This window comes from Neomonachus schauinslandi, chromosome 10, assembly GCF_002201575.2.
Source record: "Neomonachus schauinslandi chromosome 10, ASM220157v2, whole genome shotgun sequence".
Classification (NCBI taxonomy): Eukaryota; Metazoa; Chordata; class Mammalia; order Carnivora; family Phocidae; genus Neomonachus; species Neomonachus schauinslandi.
Window position 1 is genome coordinate 108,959,730 of NC_058412.1, and position 22,983 is coordinate 108,982,712.

The 22,983-nt window shown below is 43.8% G+C and overlaps 1 protein-coding gene across 1 annotated transcript in view; it reads left to right on the forward strand.

Annotated features, from left to right (window-relative positions):
- DNAAF9 (dynein axonemal assembly factor 9) overlaps positions 1 to 22,983 on the forward strand; it is a 133,781-nt gene that overhangs the window by 89,255 nt on the left and 21,543 nt on the right. Inside the window, exons 26-29 of the mRNA XM_021689141.2 lie at positions 1,236 to 1,324; positions 2,630 to 2,788; positions 8,624 to 8,749; positions 22,112 to 22,149. Coding sequence (XP_021544816.2) covers positions 1,236 to 1,324; positions 2,630 to 2,788; positions 8,624 to 8,749; positions 22,112 to 22,149 — 412 coding nt within the window. The remainder of the gene's footprint in view (positions 1 to 1,235; positions 1,325 to 2,629; positions 2,789 to 8,623; positions 8,750 to 22,111; positions 22,150 to 22,983) is intronic.

The following is a 22,983-nucleotide window of genomic DNA, read 5'->3' on the forward strand; positions in this document are numbered from 1 at the left end:
CTCCCATCTCACATGCCCCTCCTCATTACCCCTCCCACCATTTCTTCAGAACCAAATGTCATAATACGCTCAGGGCATTATTTATATGCAAACCTAGAAGATGCTCAGCTGCAAAAGATAATAGGAGCACTAAGCAATTAGAAGCCTTGATTTTCCCTTAGGCAAGAGTTTAAAAATGAAAATGCCTACCTCTTGTATTTTATTAAAAGGCTGCTATAGGACAGACCTTAAAGTAAGAAGGTGTCTGGCTATAAGCACATGTGCTGTGATTTGAGAGGCAGGGGCCTGGGCGATGAGGAATAGGAACCAAGGTGAGGAGGAGGATAAACAAAAAGTTACATGGAGTACTGCGTGCAGGAGCAGAAAGGGATACAGGGTAGGGGCCTGGTCAGAGGGGAGGAAGGAGAACTGGTTCCCAGAAAAGAGGAGGGTTCCCTCTGCTGATGTAACCGGCTCAAGTGATAAGTGCCACCAAGCTGAGCTTTAGTCTAAGTTATCTGTGACCAGGCCTCTTCCCGGTGAGTCTTGTGTATTGTGAAAGAAAACACATGCTATGTCATTTACATCAGTACCATTCAGTGATTACCTGGTTCCTTTCCTCCCCTGCTCGACCCCTGCTCTGTCAGGGGATTTCTTCAAGTTGTTTCGGAATACATACCTGCAGAGGGCCCTTTTTCATTTGATTGTGTGCTACGGCTAGGACAGTTCAGCCTGCTCCTCTTCTCCTAGTCAAGGCTCAGGAGTGCTTCCTACACCCCGTTTGTTTCCTTAGCTCAGGCCATGCAGTTTGGACAGATTGGGAAGCCAGGCGGAAATATCCCCATGCCACTCCTCTCCTTCGCTGAGCTTACTTACCACACCAGTTTTTTAGCCCATGACGTTTTGTCTCAGACCTCCTTTCTGCCCAGTGTTTTCCGTTGTATTTTAACTGATCTAGTCAAACCTGCTCCATGGAAATTGTATTAGTAACACTACATTTTATATGGTGTTTGCTATGTGCCACACACTGTTCTAAGCACTTATATATTAACACACACATATATTAACTCAGTTAATCATCACATCCACCCTGCAGGATAGGTTCTATTGTTAGCCCAAGGTCACATAGCTAGGTGAGTGCTGGTGCCGAGGTTCAGACCCACAGAACCTGGCTCCAGAAGTCAGTTCTCTTAACCTTTTACACAACGCCATCTCCCAGTTGGATGACAAACCCACATGACTTTTCTTTCATGTAGGTAATTATCAGCATTGTAACTGGCCTCCCAGGCTGTCATGCTAGCGAGCTCTGTGCTTTTCTGGTCACTCTGCATAAGGAATATGGCAGGTTAGTATGGCTGCCGCCTTTGCTTTGGGGAAAGGGATTCTGTGCCTGGGCCCCATAGGCACTGGGAGACCTTCAGCATGTACTGGCCTTTGGTGTGATTGGTATCAGCACGGTAGCCATCCATCCATTTAACACGTTTGTACTGAGCACTTCCTGTGTGCCAGGCACTGTTCTAAGTGTGGGTGACAGATGAACAAAACAGACTAGAAAGTCTCTGCCCTTGTGGAGCTTACATTCTAGTTTGGGAATACGATTAACCAGATAAAGTAGTATATTAGCTAGTGAAAAGTGCTATGGAGAAAACAAAGTAGAGAAGGGTGTAGGGAGTTTGAGCTGGGGGAAGGATTGCAGTTTTAAATTGGGTGCTCAGGGAAGACCTCACTGAGAAGGGGACATTTCAGCAGAGGCCTGAGGAAATGAGGAGTGAACCTTTGGAAATCTGGGGATGAGCACTGTAGCAGCAGAACCAGCACAGGCAAAAGCCTGGGAGTATGCCCCGTCAGCAGGGCCATTCAGGACCAGAGTAGTTAGAACTTGGGAACTGATAGATGTGATCCATCCCTGACCACAAGGGGACTGCGTCAGTTCCAGTGCAGCTGGGACATGTCGGCTTAGGGGAAATTGGGGAAATCATTCATCCATTACGTTCATATGGCCAGCAGATTACTAAACAACCCTGGCTAACTGAACAGACATTTAATATCTAGTTAGTCTACCTCAAAGTAAGGCATCTTGCAGGAGGCCATAGGGAATGGAGAAGGTGGAAATCGCCTAGAAGTCTGGGAGTTCAGGGAGATTTGGGAGGTTGGACAGGTTTTAGAGACATGCTAGGGAAATATTGGGCCTCTTCTAAGTACTAAGTGGCTAGCCAGTTCTCCCTCGTATCCATTGCTTTTGTTGTAGAACTAGTCTGAATTCTTCACCCTGCTCACTTAGCAAGAGTTTTACTGAGCACCAGACTGAAACCATTTTACTGGATGATCCTTCAGGAAATGACTGCCTGTTCAGAAGGAGTCTTTCTCAACTCCAAAGTCTGACTGATGGTCATGTGCTTACCTGACCTTTTTCCCTGTGGCAAGGCATTTCCTATCAAAAGTTCCAGTGATAGTGGTTTCAGGATATGGAGCTCCCCACCCAGTGCTCTCCGCCTGTTTCTGTGTGCCAGGATTGCTTTCTCCTGTCCAGGGTCACTGGGCAGAATGTCTGTGGGGAGTACTGGTCAGTCACATTTGGATCCACTGGCTGAGCCTGTGGGGCCAGGCCATCAGGTGGCCCCTAGGCTGAGATTATACTTGCCATTTCCAGGTGGATGGTATACCGCCAAATCATGGATAGCTCCGAATGTTTTCATGCTGCCCACTTCCAAAGATACCTTTCCAGTGTCCTGGAGGCTCAGCAGAACCGCTCTGCCCGCCAATCAGCCTACATGCGCAAAAAGACCCGACTGCTGGTGGTGTTGCAAGGGTGAGTACTAGAAGTCTTCTGGGGACAGTGGGGTATGGTGATGACCTTGCCATTACTGTTATTTTGTATGTGGCTAGCCTGGGGCACAGAACGACCTCCACATGTTCATGAGCAGAGTCTGCACTACCCAGAGGCCTTAAACAAGCAAGGACTCTGGTTGCTATCTCGTGGCCCAGAGTGGCTGCTGTAGCTTGCACACAAGTTTTCTGTTTGGTTTCAGAGCACCTGGGTGGCTCAGTTAGTTAAGCCGTCTGACTCTTGATTTCATCTCAGGTCATGACCTCAGGGTTGTGAGATCAAGCCCTGCATCGGGCTCCACACTGGGCATGGAGCCTGCTTAAGATTCTCTCTCTTCCTCTCCCTCAACCCTCCCCCTGCCAAAAAAAATTAAATTAAATAAAAATTAAGTTTGGATGGGGCACCTGGGTGGCTCAGTCGTTAAGCATCTGCCTTCGGCTCGGGTCGTGATCCCAGGGTCTTGGGATCAAGCCCCACATCAGGCTCCCTGCTCAGCGGGGAGCCTGCTTCTCCCTCTCCCATTCCCCCTGCTTGTGTTCCCTCTCTCACTGTCTCTCTCTGTCAAATTAAAAAAAAAAAAAAAAAACTAAGTTTGGTTTCAGTATCATGGTATCCCCAAAAGGTAGAGAATTAGGGAAGAGATTTTCTGGGCAAGATTCTTTGATAATTCTTGTAACAATAGTGATCCCTAAGCCTCTTCCTTTGCCATTTGTTTCAGTCCTTCCTCATGTGGACTTGCAGAGACAGCCCCCACACTCTGCAGTCTTGAGCCCCACCATCCCCAGGATGGCTGGTCCAGGAAGGTTTCCTGGGACCCTCAGTGGGGAGCATAAATAGTCCAGCTGGGCAGGAAGCTCTCTCAGAGGACAGATTTGACAGAATGAGTACTACTGCTTCAGGGACCCAGGCTTCAAGGAGCTTACCTTGACCCATTCTAAGGCCTTCCAGAGAGGAGCTCTGTGCAGGCCCACTACCCTCCAGCCCAGAGGAGAACATGCCAGGTCAGGAAAACACAGGCTGTGGTCTTCACGATGGCTGGTAATACAGAAGCTTTTGGCAGCTCTCACAAAGTGCTTTTATGCTATGCTATATTTTCTGTGCTCATAATAATTACTATGTGCAATTGGCTAATTGTTTCCAGTAAAGAGTAGGCCCACATCCAAAGCCCTGTTGAGTCTCCTCGGTGGATGGTGAGAAGTTTAGAAAAGCCAGGCTGGTGGTCCTTAGGCTGGAGGCGGGCAGGACTGTGCACCCCACCAGCCCACCAGGACATCATTCCTCTCCTTCAGGCCTTGTTCTCACACCTGCCCTGGGCTTCCCTTCCTTCAGACCTTTTGTCCTGCTTGTGGGCTGAGGTCATGGAAGCCACAGAGCAAGAGTCTAGGCTTGCAACCACTTGTGTGTGTGTTGTTGTTTTCTTAAGTAGGCTCCATGCCCAGCCCAGAGCCCAACGCAGGGCTTGAACTCACAACCCTGAGATCAAGACCTGGGCTAAAATCAAGAGTCAGACACTCAGGGGCGTCTGGGTGGCTCAGTCGTTAAGTGTCTGCCTTCGGCTCAGGTCATGATCCTAGGGTCTTGGGATCGAGCCCCGCATCGGGCTCCCTGCTTGGCAGGAAGCCTGCTTCTCCCTCTCCCACTCCCCCTGCTTGTGTTCCCTCTCTCGCTGTCTCTCTCTGTTAAATAAATAAATAAAATCTTTAAAAAAAAAAAAAAAAGAGTCAGACACTCAATGAAATGAGCCACCCAGGCGCCCATTTTGGGTTTTCCATTGCTTCTAATGGTCAAAGGAATAGATTGGCCCGGGCCGAAGTTGAGAGTCATTGGGGATGTGGACCTGGAGTCAGATTCAGCAGTTTGACATTGTGTAGGGCATTGCCATCTTCCGTCACTTGAGAGAGCATCATTAACCCCTTGTCTCTGACAGTGCTCATCTGCAAATGTGTCAGCTGCCCTGGCTGCTCTGGATTGCAGTGACAGTGTATAGCTAGCCCAGTCTGAGTTGTACTCAGACCCAGCCTTTGCCCAGTCACAGTCCTAGGATGCTAGGGACCTCAGACTTCCCGAAGGATTCAAGTGGAAATACCAACTAAATGCTATGGCTCTCGCTAAGACACTGCTCTTAACAAGCTGGGCCCATTCTCTTTGAGGCTCAGCAGAGAGCTCATGGCAGCCTCCTTTTTGCATGACCATCTCCTTGGGGCTGGACCTTTGAGCCCAGTATTGAGAGGTTGCCGGTAAAGGGAGACTCCAGTGGCTTCTCAAACTGAGAATTGTATTTCCTGAATGTGGCTTTTATCTTCATTTATAGGATTCTTGGAGGAATGCTGTGATATAAGGCAGAGTTTTCTTTTGCCCCTAGAGTGGCCTGGTTCCATTTGGCTTACTGCAGCAGTGGGGCAGTGGTGTTGAGCTTTGATATCCAGTGGAGTTGTTGTTTTTAAAATCAATATATTTTTGGGGCGCCTGGGTGGCTCAGTCATCAAGCGTCTGCCTTCGGCTCAGGTCATGATCCCAGGGTCCTGGGATTGAGCCCCACATCAGGCTCCCTGCTCAGCACAGAGCCTGTTTCTCCCTCTCCCGCTCCCCCTGCTTGTATTTCCTCTCTCACTGTGTCTCTCTTTGTTAAATAAATAAATAAAATCTTAAAATATATATATATATTTAAAATATATATATATATTTAAAAAAATAAAAAATAAATAAAATAAATGTATTTTGAAATGATAAAATTTTAGAAATAGAGGACAGAATGGTGATTGCCTGGAGTTAGGGATGGGAGTGGGAGGCAGGAGGAAGGTGGGCGTGGTTATAAAAAGGCAGCACAAGGCATCCTGGTGGTGTTGGAACTGTTCAGTGCCTTGACTGTGGGATGGATATAGAAACCTACACAGGTGACAGAATTGTTTGGAACTTAAACACACACACGCACACACACACATACATAAAACTGGGGAAATCTGTATTTTAAAATACTAATTTTAAGGAATTTGAGGGATTGTATTTCTTTATACTCCAGAATATTGTAAAATCATTCTTTAGATTATTTAAAATATTTATAAACAAAGTCTCTCTCAAAACAAAAGTTGAATTAATCTAAAACACATGCCCAAATTGTAGGCTTAAATTGCAAACATAAAACAGAGGCCAAAGGACACTTGAATAGGATATCTGTTGTTTAAAAAGAAAGAAAGTTAAAGTCCTGCAGGGGTTTTGTTTTGTTTTGTTGTTTTGCTTTTATTTTTAATAAAGAGAGAACTGACAAGAGGCAAACATGACAAGCCAGGTTTTTTTGCCTTCATCATGCATTCGAGGCAGTTTAGCCAAAGTGGTCAAGTACAAACTCTGGTAGCTGGAGCAGTGTGCTTCCTTCTGTAGTGAGGCCTGCTTCCTCCTGTTCGGAGGCCCTGGCCAGGATGATTATAGGGCAAGGGCTGGGGAGGGAGGGAGGGTCTAGCAGCCTCCCTGTCCCAGCAAGTACAGTGAGTGACACCAAGAGCCTCTTCCCTTGCCACAGCAGTTCCTGGTTGTAGTGCCCAGATGCACTGGTCTCACCAAGGACTTTGGGGCCTGTTTTCACTCCAACCTTTCTCCATTGAATGGAATGCTCTGAAAACCCGGGAATTCTCTAGCCACTCTCTGTAAAGGATAACCCATGGTATTAAAATGACCAAAATCTGCAGGATTGGTAAATCTTTCAGTTCTTTTCGGTCCTAAGAAATGAGTCTCTAGGCTCATACCAAACATGGAAAATAAAAAGCTCCCAAACTTGATGTTTAGAAGAGGGGGAAAGCTAATGCTTAGGAGCAAGGCTGGGGCGCTTAACCAGGAGAGTTAAATCTGGTAAACATGACCACAAAGAGATTTGGAGTAGTATGTAAGCTTCAGTCAGTCCCGCTTAACAAGTACGCATGAGGCCTGGCAGGGCAGGCAGTGTGGGTGGTTCTCCTGCATCCAGGCCTAACCAGACATTGCAGAACCAGGAGAAAGAACCCCATGTGGCAATACACACACGTGCCCAGGCAGGGGAGAAACCAGGGAGCAGTGGGCTCACTTTACAGCTCTCTGGCTGCCAGGCCCTCATGGGGGAGCTCTAGAACCGGGCACACCCTATTCTTGATTGAAGCACTGCTAGTTGGTCAGACTGAGGCAGATCTGGGGGTGGGGGTGTGAATAATGTAGTCCCAGATAAAGCTAAGGGCTGTTTTGCAGGTGAGTTATTTGTAGGAACTCAGGAAGAGGCTCAGGCAGGCTGTACCTGTCCCCCCAGGCACCACCACTAGCTTCCCAAGGGCCCAGGCCCATATGATCAGCAAGGCTGCCTTCAGATTTTGCCTTCCCTCCTGTAGGAACTGACCTTTTGGTGATAGGCTGGGTCAGTTGGGAAAATGTTCTCTGCAAGGTAAAGAGTGGAGGCCCCTTCTTGGAGTGGCCATGAGTATACCCAGGATTGGACATCCAGTTCATTCATCTGTCCTGCTTAGGCGCCACAGATTATACCATTCAACAACCACTTTACATTATTACTGCAGAGACACACTATAAACAGTGTATGTAGCTGATGTTCAGTGCCGTAGGGAAGAATTGGGGCGGGGGCAGGTTGTGCAGAAGGAGGGTTGCTATATCACATAGGCTGCAGGAAGTCACAGGATACCTCTCTCAAGATGCCATTTGAGCAGAGAACTGAAGGGAGCAAGCCTGGCAGACATTTGAGGAAAACAGCATCACAGGAGAGAGGACAGGGAGTGCCAGGGTGGAAATATGCCTGGCATGTTCAGGGAAGAGCCAGGAGGTCACAGTGCTTAGACGGAGTCAAGTAAGGGAAGGAATAGTAGGAGGAGAAACTCCTCCCGTATAGAAGTCAGATCATAGACGGCTGTGGGGGCTGTTGTAAGGGCTTTAAAAGCTTTGACGCGGAGTGGGGTGGAAGCCCTGACTCAGTGACTCAGCACGATCTCTCTGGCTTCTCTGTTGAAAAGAGGTTGGGCAGGGGCAGGGACAGAAGCAGGGAGGCCAGTGAGGAGGCTGTGGGGTAGTCTGCAAGAGATGGTAACAGTGAGGATCCAGTAGTAGTGGGAGAATGTGAGCAGCAATCTTATTCTAGTTATATTTTGAAAATTGAGAAAAAGTTCAGTCAGTGACGACTCCAAACAAATTTTTTGGCCTAGCAGCTGAACGAATGGAGTCCCCTCTGCTGAGAAGGACAAGACCTTGGGAGGAACAGGCATGGGAAATTGAATCATGAACATGTTAAGTTCTAACTGAAAATATTAAATTAGCTCCATACAAATTTTAGGATTTTTGTTCCATTTCCTTGAAATTGGCTCTGGAAGTCTGGAGTTTGGAGGGAGTTCCAGGCAGGAAGTAGAAATGCAGGTGGGGTTTGACATGTATCTGCTGACCTACAGGGGTGCTCCCTGTTTCTCTCCTGTCTGCATGTTCTGTGAGGCAGAAGGAGAGAAAAAGCTATTAAAGGAAATAGACCAACCCAAGAGCTCCTAAAATGATTGGAAAACAGGCCTAAGGACACCAAGTCCCACCCTTAGAGCGCCAGGGTCATCTGCAGGCGTCCCTTTACTCCTAGAAGTGGTGGGGGATTCTTCCATTCACTCTTGCACAGTTAGGAGTACTAATGAGGTTTGGGGATGCAGAAACCTTGTGGAATGCAGGGAGGGGCTCTAAATCATTAAGTGGGGTGACCCCAACGAACCCAGTCACAGGCTCCTCCTTGTGGTTTTCTTTCCACCCTTGCTTGCTCAGCCCCTCAGCATTCTGCGGCCCCAGTCAGTAAGCTAATCTTTCTCTTTTTTCTCCCAGCTACACAGATGTTATTGATGTCGTCCAGGCCCTGCAGACCCATCCAGACTCAAAGGTAAAGTCCTCCTTCACCATTGGTGCCATCACGGTGTGCGTGGAGCCCCTGAGCTGCTACATGGAGCACAGGTACATGCTTCAGATCCTCTGCAGCCCACAGGATGTGGTGGGTTTAAATGTATAGAAAGCGATTTTCTTCCACCCACCGGAAGGAGACACATGATCATGTGTGTTTGTCTTTTGGAATGCATTAATCTACCTTACATATAATGAATGCTCAATTGTTGCTTGATTAGTGCTAGGTTCTCAGAAGACACGTATAGACCGAAGCCTCTCAACACTTTTCTTTGTGTACTGAAAAGTTGTCCATCTAGGGCAGTGGGACTTCAAACAGCTTCTCCCCGAAAGAAAGAATGCCCATGACAGCCTTTTCTTTTCCCATAGGGGAGGTGCTTTGTTTTCCAGGTACTTAGAGTATCTCATAGATAATTTTTCATATAGTTAAGCCTTTTTTTTTTTTCTGATTTATTTATTTGAGAGAGAGTGTGTATGTGTGTGTGTGTGTGAGCAGGCAGAAGGACAGAGGGAGAGAGAATGTCGAGCAGGCTCTCTAGTGAGTGGGGAGCCCAGCGCAGGGCTTGATCCCACAACCCATGAGATCACGACCTGAATCGAAACCAGGAGTTGGCCGCTCAGCTGACTGAGCCACCCAGGTGCCCCAATGGTTGAACCATCTTAACACTGTCTTACCTCAGTTAATGACATTCATTCTCATTACTAATAGGTGAACTTTGGTTTTTTTAAACTTTGGAAGTAATATAACAGCAACAAGGAAAATTGGGTAATAATTGGGGTGCCTGGGTGACACAGTCAGTTGAGCGTCTGCCTCTTGGTTTTAGCTCAGGTCATGATCTCAGGGTCATGAGATCCAGCCCTGCTTGGGGGAGTCTGCTTGAAAGATTCTCTTCCTCTGCTCCTCAACACAATCATGTGCATATGCTCTCGCTCTCTCTCAAATAAAGAAATAAATCTTCAAAAAAAAAAAAAGAAAGAAAGAAAATTGGGTAATAATTTACCCATAATCTGGGGCGGCTCAGTTGGTTGGGTGTCTGCCTTCAGCTCGGGTTGTGATCTCAGGGTCCTGGAATCGAGTACCGCGTCGGGCTCCCTGCTCGGCGGGGAGTCTGCTTCTCCCTCTCCTTCTGCCCCTCCGCCCTGCTCATGCATGCTCTCTCTCTCTCTCTCAAATAAATAAATAGATAAAATCTTAAAAAATAATAATAATAATTTACCCATAATCTCACTAACTCAATGTAACATCATTTTTGTGAATACCTTGCCTTTTTTATCTCCATTTTTTTACAGTTATGGTGTACATGTAATTTTATATCCTTCTTAGATTAACATATAAACATATTATGTAACTTAACACATATTTGTTCTAATATCACAGTGGTAATTGCATTTTGATTAATTATAAAGTCATTATGTGTGTGGATGGACATGCTTTTCTTTTTTTAAAGAATTTTTCTTTTTTTTTAAGATTTTATTTATTTATTTGAGAGAGAGAGCGAGAGTACTCTTCACCATTTCTCTTCTCTTTAGCTGTGACTGAGAATGAGTTGGGGGAGTGGCAGAGGGAGAAGCAGACTCCTTGCGGAACAAGGAGCCCAACATGGGACTTGATCTCAGGACCCTGGGATCATGACCTGAGCTGAAGGCAGACGCTTAACCAACTGAGCCACCCAGGCACCTGGACATGCTTATCTTAACAGTTTCCCCGCTGTTAGTCACATATGTTGTCTCCAGCTTTTCACTATTATAAATAATGCTGTAGGAAAATCTTTATCCATATGAATTTCTCAAATTTCAGATAATTTCCTTAGAATAGGTTCTTCAAAGAGATATTAATTATTTGCATGATGAGTTTTATAACTCTGTTCACATTTGAAAATTGCTTCTTGAGTGGGTTTCCCAGTTCACACTGCCCCAGTGGTGTCTGGAAGTATCTGTTTCATCATCAGAGCTCTCCTCACTGGGGAGAGTTTCAAGCACTACCTTGTCCCTTCACAGAGCTATTTGACTTCCTGTCCCTTTAGCCCAGTGGAATGTCTCCCAGGTCTGTAATCATGTGATCTTTCTGGCTAGTCCGTATTACTGGTATCTCCTGGGAACTGATTGATCTACCCTTCAACCTTCATGTGAAAGAGCTCCCTTCCTATTTGAGTCCCAAGTTGATATTTTTAGATTTTGCATATAAAATCCATTAGAGTTTCTTCCCTTACCACCTTGACTGATTTCAAGTAACATCTTCACCATTTCTCTTCTCTTTAGCTGTGACTTAGGTTCTGCTCTCCCATAAAAAGCCAAGGTGGTCTGTTTTCCTTTTGTCTTAGGTTAGGTTATTGTAGTGAATGCTGAGCATCACCACTGTACTTTGGACTGCCACACTGACTCTTCCTAGCAGTCGTATTTCTTTTCCTCGAGCTTTTTATTTGCAAATGACATATCCTTGAGCTTTTATTTAAAGATGAACTAAAGGGGCACCTGGCTGGCTCAGTCAGAGGAGCATGTGACTCTTGATCTCAGGGTTGTAAGTTTGGACCCCACATTGGGTGTAGAGATTACTTCAAAATAAAATCTTTAAAAGAAATAAAATAAAACAGGGGTGCCTGGGTGGCTCAGTTAAGCGTCTGCCTTCGGCTCAGGTCATGATCCTGAGGTGCTGGGATCAGGCCCTGTGTTGGGCTCCCTGGTTGATGTGGAGCCTGCTTCTCCCTCTCCCTCTGCTGATCCCCCTGCTTGTGCTCTCTCTCTGTCAAATAAATAAAATCTCTTAAAAATAATAAAATAAAACAAAGATGAACTAAAGCAGAAGGAGGTTTAATGTGTGACTAGATACTACCACTTAAAAAAGGTAGGAAAAGATATTAAGCAAACAACAGATGGGAGGTTATACTTCAGAAAAATTAGCCTAGACGAGTACTCTGCTGCACTGTCAAAAAAAAATATTTAAGGAGAAGAGGAGGAGTTAACAGGGTAGGTGGGAAGAGCTCAAAGAAGAGATATAAAAGGTCTGGGGAAATGGGATCTTCTTGGTGGGGTAATGTAATGTTCTAAAATTGAATTGTGATAGTTGCACAATTCTGTAAATTTACTTTAAAAATCATTGAACTACATACACTTAAAATGAGTGAATTTTATGATTTGCAAGTTATATGTATACTCAGTAAAGCTGTTAAATAGAAAAGGTCAGGGGGACAAAAAAGTTTAGCTAGCAGAAGCTGATGGAAAATGAACTGCTAGAGCCCTAGAAAGAAAACAGACAATAATAAAACCACTATAGCAATGAAAATCTCAAAGCAGTCAGAAGTAGAATAGACACTGCAAAGACTTAAATCTGTGTCAGAGAACCTCAAGCTTGAGAAGATAACAAAATGAAGAGGAAAAATAGACGAAGAAATGAAGATCATTAGAGAAAAGAGAGGGACTGTAGGATACAGACTTAGCTTTTGTGATTACAGAAACCATTTCTGTTTAATGCTTATGAAATATCATTGAATAATGGGTTTGCCAACATGTGAGGAATAAGGGTCCTTAAGAGAATTCAAATAAAGAAATAAGTGAGAAATATATAAAAGGACTAAAGATGAGCATATAATCTAAGTATAGAAATAAGGCAATATCATGTATGAATTGGGGTTGTGGAATATAAAAATATAAGTAATAAAATCATGGGTGTTAGGACTATGAGTATACTAATTTCTTCAGGGTTTTTTTCATACTGGGAGATCAAAACTATTAGGTCAGTAAGTCATAGTTACTGATTTGCTCATTTTTTTTAGGAATTAATGAGAAATTTCCAAATTTACCTTTGAACTCCTTCCAGAAAGTAATTTACTATAGTGGTGTACTAATGCTCTGTTGGAAAACTAATGATTAGTCCCTGCACATGGGCTATGCACTGTTATATTCCATGTGCAAGAGGTACACATGAAATAGAATAAGAGAATTGTGGCGCCCATGATCAAGAATAGAAAGTTATTAAATAAAGTTAAGCCCATTCCATTAAAAAAAATTAAATGGCCAGTGTTAAGCCCATAAATTAAAAAAAAAGAAAAAGTTTTTTACATGGCCAACTGTGGAAAATTTAAAATATGGCCATAGCAAAAATAGCGCCTTCCGTCAAGAGTTGAAGAATTGAATCTACTTCTTATACTTTGAATTTGGGCTTGAGCATGTGACTTGCTTTGGTCAATGGGACATCAAGAAGCAAGAAATAAGCAGAGGCTTAAAAAGCATTTACACATTGGGGCTTGCTCTCTCTTGTCTCTAAGAGCTGAGACCACCACGTGAAGAAGCCTGGGCTAGGCTGATGATAGAGGATGAGAGATCACGTGGAGAGATAGGCCTAGCTTCCTCCATCTGAGCTGAGACCACAGTTGGCTGTGAGTGAGACCATCTTAGACCATCAGCCCCAGCTGAGCTGCCCAAGCCAAAACAACTGCCCATCTAATCCACAGAATCATGAGGAATAAACACATCATCGTTATTTGAAGCCACTTTAGTTTTGGGGTGGTTTACTACATAGCAACAGTGTAGGAAAATAGGTACATTCATACAGTGTTGATAGAAATATAAACTAATATAATCTGTTTAGAGACAGATTTGGCTATTCCATTGCTAGAAGTTTGTATAGTTATATTTGTACAAATATTCAAAAGATATATATGTGTAGGGGAGTTTGTTTCAGATGGAATTCTTAATTCCAAGTAGTAAAGCCTACTCCAGTATGTTTTTTTTTTTAAGATTTTATTTATTTATTTGACAGAGAGAGAGAGACAGCGAGAGCAGGAACACAAGCAGGGGGAGTGGGAGAGGGAAAAGCAGGCTTCCCACTGAGCAGGGAGCCCGATATGGGGCTCGATCCCAGGACCCCAGGATCATGACCTGAGCCAAAGGCAGACACCTAAACGACTGAGCCACCCAGGTGCCCCTACTCCAGTATGTTTTAATGGAAAGGGATTTACTAAAGGACATTATAGCTTACAGAGTCTCAGGGTGGCCGGGCTGTATTGGCTAGGCAGCCAGGAGCAATGCTCAAACCTCTTAGGCCTGCCCTGATAGGGGGGATATCTCAGCCACTTCCTTCACCAGAAAATGGGGTCTGCTTACCATACATCCTCTCACTCACCTTGCTCACTGCCAGTGGGAATCTTGCAGTAATCTGGTTGGTGGAACTTAGATCACATGCCTGCACCAGACTGCAAGAAAGGCTGGAAAAGTAGTTTTGTGCTATTTAGAAAAGAGATGGACTGGGGCACCTGGATGGCTTAGTCATTAACCGTCTGCCTTCGGCTCGGGTCATGATCCCGGGGTCCTGGGATCCAGCCCCATATCGGTCTCCCTACTCAGCGGGAAACCTGCTTCTCCCTCTCCCACTCCCCATGCTTGTGTTCTCTCTCTCTCTCTCAAATAAATAAATAAAATCTGTAAAAAAAAAAAAAAAACCACACACAAAAGAGATGGACTTCCTAAGTTCAAGCCTAGGAAAGTTGTTTAGAAGTCCTGAGCAGGCTGAAACATGACAGATGTGCTCTGCAATGTTCAAAACAACACCGTTAATAATACCGGGGCGCCTGACTGACTCAGTTAATAGAGCATGTGACTCTTGATGTTGGGGTTGCGAGTTCAAGCCCACATTGGGTGTAGAGATTACTTAAAAAATAAAAATCTTTACTTAAAAAAACCCCCACTGTTTAGGGGTGCCTGGGTATCTCATCAGTTAAGTGTGCAACTCTTGATTTCAGCTCAGGTCAGGATCTCATGGTCATGAGATCGAGCCTGTGTCAGCCTCCGCACTCAGCATGGAGTCTGCTTGTCCCTCTCCCTCTGCTCCTCCCCCCACCTCTCTCTCAAATAAATAAATAAAAAAAGTCTTTTTTTTAAAAAAACACTTTATTGGGGCGCCTGGGTGGCTCAGTCGTTAAGCGTCTGCCTTCGGCTCAGGTCATGATCCCAGGGTCTTGGGATCGAGCCCCACATGGGGCTCCCTGATGCAAGGGAAGCCTGCTTCTCCCTCTCCCCCTGCTTGTGTTCCCTCTCTCGCTGTCTCTCTCTCTGTCAGATAAATAAATAAAATCTTAAAAAAAAAAATTTTATGCTATTCAAGAATACAACAATCATATTCTGTATGTACTGATTATAAATACAAAAAAAAAAAGCTATGCCTGTATACTGACACAAATGGATGTGAATTTAAAGTAAATACAGGGGCACCTGGCTGGCTCAGTCAGTAGGATATGTGTCAATCTCAAGGTCTTCGAGTTCAAGCCCCACCTTGGGTGTGGAGCCCACTTAAAAATAAATAAATAGGGCGCCTGGGTGGCTCAGTTGGTTGAGCGACTGCCTTCAGCTCAGGTCATGATCTCACGGTCCTGGGATCGAGTCCCGCATCGGGCTCCCTGCTCTGCGGGGAGCCTGCTTCTCCCTCTCCCACTCCCCCTGCTTGTGTTCCCTCTCTCGCTGTGTCTCTGTCTGTCAAATAAATAAATAAAATCTTAATAAATAAAACACTTTATTATATCAACTGGAAATAATCCAAATGCTCATTAGTAAGACTTAGACTGGTTAAATTTGGGAATATTCATATAATGGAATACTATGCAGGCATTTAAAAAAATTAAGTAGATTTCTGTGTACTAACACATAACAATGTCCACAATATTTTGTGAGGTGAGAAAAGTAAATTGCCAAAAGAGTATGTATTTTTTAAATGTTTATTTGTATGTGTATAGGAACTAAGAGAATACATACCAAACTATTAATGGTAGTTCCTTCTGGGAAATAGCCACTTCCTTGGAGACAAGGTCTGGTTACTAAGGAAACCATTTGATCTTTTATAATATGCATGTGTACTGCTTTTTAAAAAATATAACAGCTTTATTGAAGTATAATTCACATACCATAAAATTTACTCTTTTAAAGTATACAATTCTGGGGCGCCTGGGTGGCTCAGTTGTTAAGTGTCTGCCTTTGGCTCAGGTGGTGATCCCAGGGTCCTGGGATCAGGCCCCACATCGGGCTCCCTGCTCGGCAGGAAGCCTGCTTCTCCCTCTCCCACTCCCCCTGCTTGTGTTCCCTCTCTCGCTGTGTCTCTCTCTGTCAGATAAATAAAATCTTTTAAAAAAAATAAAATAAAATAAAGTATACAATTCAGGGGCTCGGTCGGTTAAGCATCCAACTCTTGATTTCGGCTTGGATCATAATCAGGGTTGTGAGATCAAGCCCCACGATGAGCCCCGCATCTGTCTCCACGCTGAGTGTGAAGCCTGCTTAAGAATCTCTCTCTTGGGCGCCTGGGTGGCTCAGTTGGTTAAGCGACTGCCTTCAGCTCAGGTCATGATCCTGGAGTCCCGGGATCAAGTCCCACATCGGGCTCCCTGCTCAGCGGGGAGTCTGCTTCTCCCTCTGACCCTCCCCCTTCTCATGCTCTCTCTATCTCATTCTCTCTCTCAAATAAATAAATAAAATCTTTAAAAAAAAAAAAAAGAATCTCTCTCTTTCTCTCCCTCTGTACCTCCCCCATCTGCACTCATGCTCTATCTTAAAAAATAAATAAACAAACAATTCATCACTCCCTATTTCTTCCTCCTCCCAACCCCTGGCAGCTGTTAGTCTACTTTCTGTGGATTTGCTTATTCTGGACATTTCATATAAATGTAATCATGTAACATGCAGCCTTTTGTGTCTGGCTTCTTTTACTTAGCAAAATGTTTTCAAGGTACATCCATGTTTTAGCATGTGTGAGTAACTTCATTCCTTTTAATGGCCACATCTTCTTTATTCATTCATCATTTGATGGACATTTTGGGGGCTATTATAAATAAATTATAAATGCTAGAAACGTGTGTATAAGATTTCATGTGGTCATGTTTTCTGTTCTCTTGGGCATATACCTAGGAATAGAATTGCTGGGTCATATGGTAACCGTACATTTAACTTTGAGTTACTGCAAACTGTTACCTAAAGCCACTACACCATTTACTTTCCCACCACAGTGTATGAGGATTCCAGTTTCTCCATGTCCTCACCAATACTTGTTATTTTCTGTCTGTATTGTGTAGAGTGGTATCTCCTTGTAGTTTTACTTTGCATTTCCCTAATATTAATGATATTCAGCATCTTTTCATTTGCTTATTGGCCACTTGTATGTTTTTTGTAAAAAAGTCCATTAAACTCTTTGCCCATTTTTAAATTGGGCTGTCTCTTTTTTTTCTTTTTCTTTTTTTTTTTTTTAAGTAATCTCTGTACCCAACATGGGGCTTGAACTCATGACCCCAAGACTGTGTCACATGCTGTACCAACTGAGCCAGCCATGCGCCCCTGAGTTGTCTCTTTGAGTTGCAAGAGTGCTTCATATATTCTGAACCCAAGTCCTTTATAAGATACTTGATTTGCAGAAATTCTCTCTCATGGGTTTTTTACTTCCTAGATGGTATCCTCTAAATCACAGAAGTTTTCAATTTTAATGAAGTCCAGTTTATTTTTTCTTTCATTGCTTGTGCTTATGGTGTTATATCTAAGAAAGCATTGCCGAATCCAAAGTCACAAAGATTTATCCCAGTGTTTTCTTCTAAGCATTTTATAGTTTTAGCTCTTATATTTAGACCTTTGTTCCATCTTGAGTTAATTTTTACATACAGCATGAAGTAGGGGTCCAACTTCATTATTTCAACATGTTGATATCCAGCTGCCCCAGCACCATTTGTTGAAAAGACTTGTTTCCCCATTGAATTGTCCTGGCACTCTTGTCAAAAACCAATTGACTATAAATGTGAAGGCTTATTTTCTGGGCTCTCAGCTGTATTCCACTGATAGACATGTCTTTCCTTATGTCAGTACCACATTGTTTTTTTTTTTTAAGATTTTATTTATTTATTCATGAGAGAGAGAGAGGGGCAGAGGCAGAGGGAGAAGCAGGCTCCCCGCGGAGCAGGGAGCCCGATGCGGGACTCGATCCCAGGACCCTGGGATCGTGACCTGAGCTGAAGGCAGACGCTTAACCGACTGAGCCACCCAGGCGTCCCAGTACCACATTGTTTTGATTATTGTAGCTTTGTAGTAAGTTGTGAAATTGAGAAGTGTGAGTCCTTCAACTTTGTTCTTTTTCAAGATTGTTTTGACTATTCTGAGTTCCTTGCATTTCCATGTAAATTTAAGGATCAGCTTGTCAGTTCCTACAAGAAAAGACAACTGAGGGGCACCTGGGTGGCTCAGTCGTTAAGCGTCTGCCTTCGACTCAGGTCATGGTCCCAGGGTCCTGGGATTGAGCCCCTCATCGGGCTCCCTGCTCCACGGGAAGCCTGCTTCTCCCTCTCCCATTCCCCCTGCTTGTGTTCCCTCTCTCACTGTGTCTCTCTCTGTCAAATAAATGAAATCTTTAAAAAAAAAAAAGAAAGAAAGAAAAGACAACTGAGATTTTGGTAGGGATTTCAGTGAATTTATAGATCTGTTTGAGAAGTATTGCCATCTTAAAAATATTAAGTCTTACAATCCATGAACCTGGCTCAATCTTTCCATTTATTTAGGTCTTAAATTTCTTTCAGGGATGTTCAGTGTACAAGTCTTATGCTTCCTTTGTTTAATTTATTCCTAAGTATTTTGTTCTTTGTGATGTTATTGTAAGTGGAATTGTTTTCTAAATACCATTTTTGGATTGTTCATTGGTAGTATATGGACATGCAATTGATTTTTGTATATTGATCTTACATCCTACAACCTTGGCTGAACACATTTATTAATTCTGTTAGTGTTTTGTGTGTACTCTTTAGGATTTTCTATATACAAAAGCGTGTCATGAGTATGTAGAGATAGATTTATTTTTTTCTTTCCAGTCTGGATGCACTTTGTTTTTCTTGTCTAATTCCCCTGACTAGAACTTCTACTCCAGTATAATGAGTAGAAATAGCAAGAGCGGATATCCTCTCTTGTTCCTGATCTGAAAAGGAAAACATCTAGTCTTTAACCATTAAGTATGATGTTAGCTGTGGGTTGTATATTGCTTTTATAGTAAAAGATTTTTTGAGACTCAAGTTTTTAAAACTTAATTCAGTGTTTTGGGGGGGTTTTTGTAAAGTGGCTGCCTTAGCAAAAATAAAATTTACATCATTGCTTCCAGATTATGGTTTAAAAAAACAGGTGGGAGCAGAACATAGCAGGGTATCTTTTTCCATTCTGTGAGGTGGGGATTAGTGTGGCTTCTTTAAGGGTGGGCTCAGTTTGGATTCAGGATGAGTCTATGTGAGATTTGTCTGGTATCTTTATTCTAGTGGATTTCATTCAGTGAGTATCTGTTGGGTCTGCTGTGTGCCAGGAACCATTCTAATCATTGAGAGGGCAGCAAGGAATAAGTCATCCCAGATCTCTGCTCATGTGGTATATGCAGTTTTGTGGATATGCATGTAGGAATTGTGGGGCCCGTGTTTTGGGACAAATTGGATCAGTATTTACTAGAATTTTATATAAATCAGGTAGTTGGTTGGCACACTACAAAATGCAGGATACCATACTTACGTGAGGCTTATAATCACAGTCGTTTCTGTTACTCAGAGGAAGAGCTGGTCAATAACCTGTATATACATTGTATGTACATTTTAATGAACTCGTCTGCTCTGTTTAAGAGTCTTGTGGGGCACCTGGGTGGCTCAGTCGTTAAGCGTCTGCCTTTGGCTCAGGTCATGATCCCAGGGTCCTGGGATCGAGCCCCACATCGGGCTCCCTGCTCTGCGGGAGGCCTGCTTCTCCCTCTCCCACTCCCCCTGCTTGTGTTCCCTCTCTCGCTATCTCTCTCTCTGTCAAATAAATAAATAAAATCTTTAAAAAAATAAAAATAGGGCGCCTGGGTGGCTCAGTTGGTTAAGCGACTACCTTCGGCTCAGGTCATGATCCTGGAGTCCCGGGATCGAGTCCCGCATCGGGCTCCCTGCTTGGCAGGGAGTCTGCTTCTCCCTCTGACCCTCCTCCCTCTCATGCTCTCTGTCTCTCATTCTCTCTCTCTCTCAAATAAATAAATAAAATATTTAAAATAAATAAATAAAAAATAAGAGTCTTATGCCAGGCATTCTTCAAAAATACTAGTTTAAAAAAAAATACTACAGTTTAGTAGGGAAGATGATATGTAGAGAAGGAAAGCAGAGAGCCAACATTTATTTTGTGCTATTTGTTTTGCTGTGATACTTTACCCCTCTTAATCCTCAAAATACCCCCTAAGGTAGGCATCATTATGATGTTTTACCATGAGGGAGCTGATGCTCAGAAAAGTTAAATATATTTTCCAAATGCCACACCAATGATATGTACCCAAATAATCATGATTGAGGTAAGAGGTGCTATAATAAAAGATTTGATGCAATTTCATAAGAATTATAAAGAAGTAATGATAACCCCTAGTTGGATTAGGAAAGAAAGCCAACATGAATTTGAAGGACAGAGATGCCAAAGATGCCAAGATATGAGAAATTGCATTCCAGTTTTAGAGAGTCATGTATATGTGCAATTCTAAGTGTTCTGAATATTTTCTTTGTAGCCATCAGAGGTTTAAAGCATGAGCATCCAGCCTGTGATTGGATAAGATGCATTGAGGGAGAACTTTGCTTGTCTTGTCTAAGATGTCTGTGGTGTGAATTGCTGTGGGCTGCTGTGAGGAAGCAAGCAGGGTGCTGAGAAGGGCCTTTAAGGGCATGTACTGTAACCACAGGCACTGATGGGGACAGACAGTTTCTACGAATGTGTTTGCGATGTGTCAGGCCATTCAGACTGAGTGCAGTGAAGTCAGTGAGTTCTCTCCTTGGGAGATTCCAGTGTTGGATGTATGTCTCTTCCCAGTTCCAGGGCTCTTGATCTTGCTCAGAGCACATGGGGGTTTCTCCTTGGAATTCCTCAGAAACTATGAAGGAGTCAGGCAAGAGAACTACAGCAACAATCCAAAGTGGTATTCATCCAGCTCACTTATCTACCAAATTTGGTTCCAAATGGTATTTTCAGAAAGCAAATAGAAGGATGAAAACTTGGGGCGCCTGGGTGGCTCAGTCATTAAGCGTCTGCCTTCGGCTCAGGTCATGGTCCCAGGTCCTGGGATCGAGCCCCGCATCGGGCTCCCTGCTCCGTGGGAAGCCTGCTTCTCCCTCTCCCACTCCCCCTGCTTGTGTTCCCTCTCTCGCTGTGTCTCTCTCTGTCAAATAAATAAATAAAATCTTTAAAAAAAAAAAAAAAGAAGGATGAAAACTTGCCACCACAAAGGAGATTGCAGGAGAGAAATTCCCCCCTGGTGATTTGAACATCATTACTACCTGCACCTAGACCAGCAACAGTTCAGAAGTGTAGCTTCAGCAAGCATCTCATTTGTAGGGAAAGAAAACATGGGAGCTCTACAGTACTAAACAGACCTGGGTCCCTACGTAAGTCCTCCCACTTCCTAGCTTCATGTGAGGCCTTGGGCAAAGTGCTTAGACTGCTTAGCTATCGTAAACGCACCCACTCTTCTCAGCTTGTAAGTACCCAAGGCATAGAGTAGATATGAGGACAGAACAAGACCGTACATGAGAACTGCTTGACGGTACCCAGCCTAGAGGAAGAACTTGATAAAAGGCAGTTATTCTCATTCGTGTTAGCTATCTTCCCTAAGAAGGGTACTATGATGCTTTAGGAGTTTAAAAGCACTTGAGAGTGTGAGTTTTTCTCTGCATTAGCTAACTAACTCACTCTTTGAATCAGTCACTCTCAACCTGCTTCATCTGTGATCCAGTCAGTTTTGGGCTATTCGTTCACCATTAGAGCTCAGAATGGGGTTGAAGGGGAACCAGGATTCCAGCATGCACATAAAGGGAAGCATGGCAACTTTAGTACTGAAGACCCCTGGAAGAGTTAGGGGAATATAATTCTTCTCATTTTCCTTTGAAATTTCTCCTTTATGATCAGTACACTGTCTCTTAAAAAAACAAAAAAACCTGCTTTCTTTTCTGTTTCTTGTAATCTAGAGACTAGGCCTCTATCCCCTCTTCAACATTCTATCAAGAGTTGGCCACATAAGGACTGCTTCTGTGGGGTTCCTGGCCTAGAGAGCTTTGGTTCAAAGCTATGAAAACCGATTCTTTTTTTTTTTTTTTTTAGTAAAGATTATTTATTCAAATGAGAGAGACAGAGAGAACACAAGCAGGGGGAGAGGCAGGGAGAGAGGGAGAAACAGACTCCCCACTGAGCCAGGAGCCTGACGTGGGGCTCCATCCCAGGACCCTGGGATCGTGACCTGAGCCGAAGGCAGACGCTTAGCTATCTGAGCCCCCTAGGCACCCCGAAAACCAATTCTTGCTGCTTAGTACTGCCTGCCACTTGCCCCATTGAATAAGTCAGCTTGGATATTCACATTTTTGTGGGAAATAATAACAATTCTGACATTAATGGTTTTTAAATATTTCTTTTTTCCCCCTCTAGATTTCTCTTTCCTAAATGTCTTGACCAGTGTTCACAAGGTAAGCAATATGTTTTACTTCCTGCTTTTGCATGCCTTTCAAATTCTGTTTAGATGTAACAGACTTTTCTTCATCTCCTTCTCCCATTCTAAAATCTAAAACAAACAAAATTGGTCCAGGGAAACCTTTGACATCTTTTTCTTTTATCATATTTGATAGGCAGATTTCTTTCTGAGTTTGTCTCTTCAGATGATAAGCTGCCATGACAACAGCTCTCCTGAGCAGGGCTTAAATCCGCCCTGGCCTTCCAACTAATATCAGTGGACTGAAAAGGTATTAGGTATTCCTAGCCTCTGGATCAACAAGATCTTGATGCACTTCTCCTGTCCCATGAATGCACAGTATGGTCCAGTAGGACTTTCTCCCTTAATCCCCTCCTATATACACTGGAATTTTCCACACCTCCTTGGTAGCATTTAGAAAAATCCATCCATCCTGTAGGTTACATTCAACCTCGCATTGTCCTCCCATCTGGCAACCCTGGAAGCAGCACTTTTTAGTCATATTAACTGTGGTGCCTGGAGACCCAGAATAAATTCTGAATTTCCTGCAGTGATGATAAAATGCTCATTGTTGTCAGAAGACCTGGGGTCTGAGCTTCCTGAGCCAGCCCAGCAAGAAGAAATCAGACAGAAGAAAATAACTTGGTGTCCCCAGCACAGTTTTACCCTGCTGATCCCATTGCCAGTCCGCAGGGAGCGGAAACAACTGAGCATACCAGAGCTATTGTCTTGGGAAACAGCTGAGCTGGGTGCTGCGCAGGGCAGGAGCCGGGTCACTGGAGGGAGGAATGTGTGTGTTGGACTGCCGCTCCAGGGAGTCTCACATCCAGCT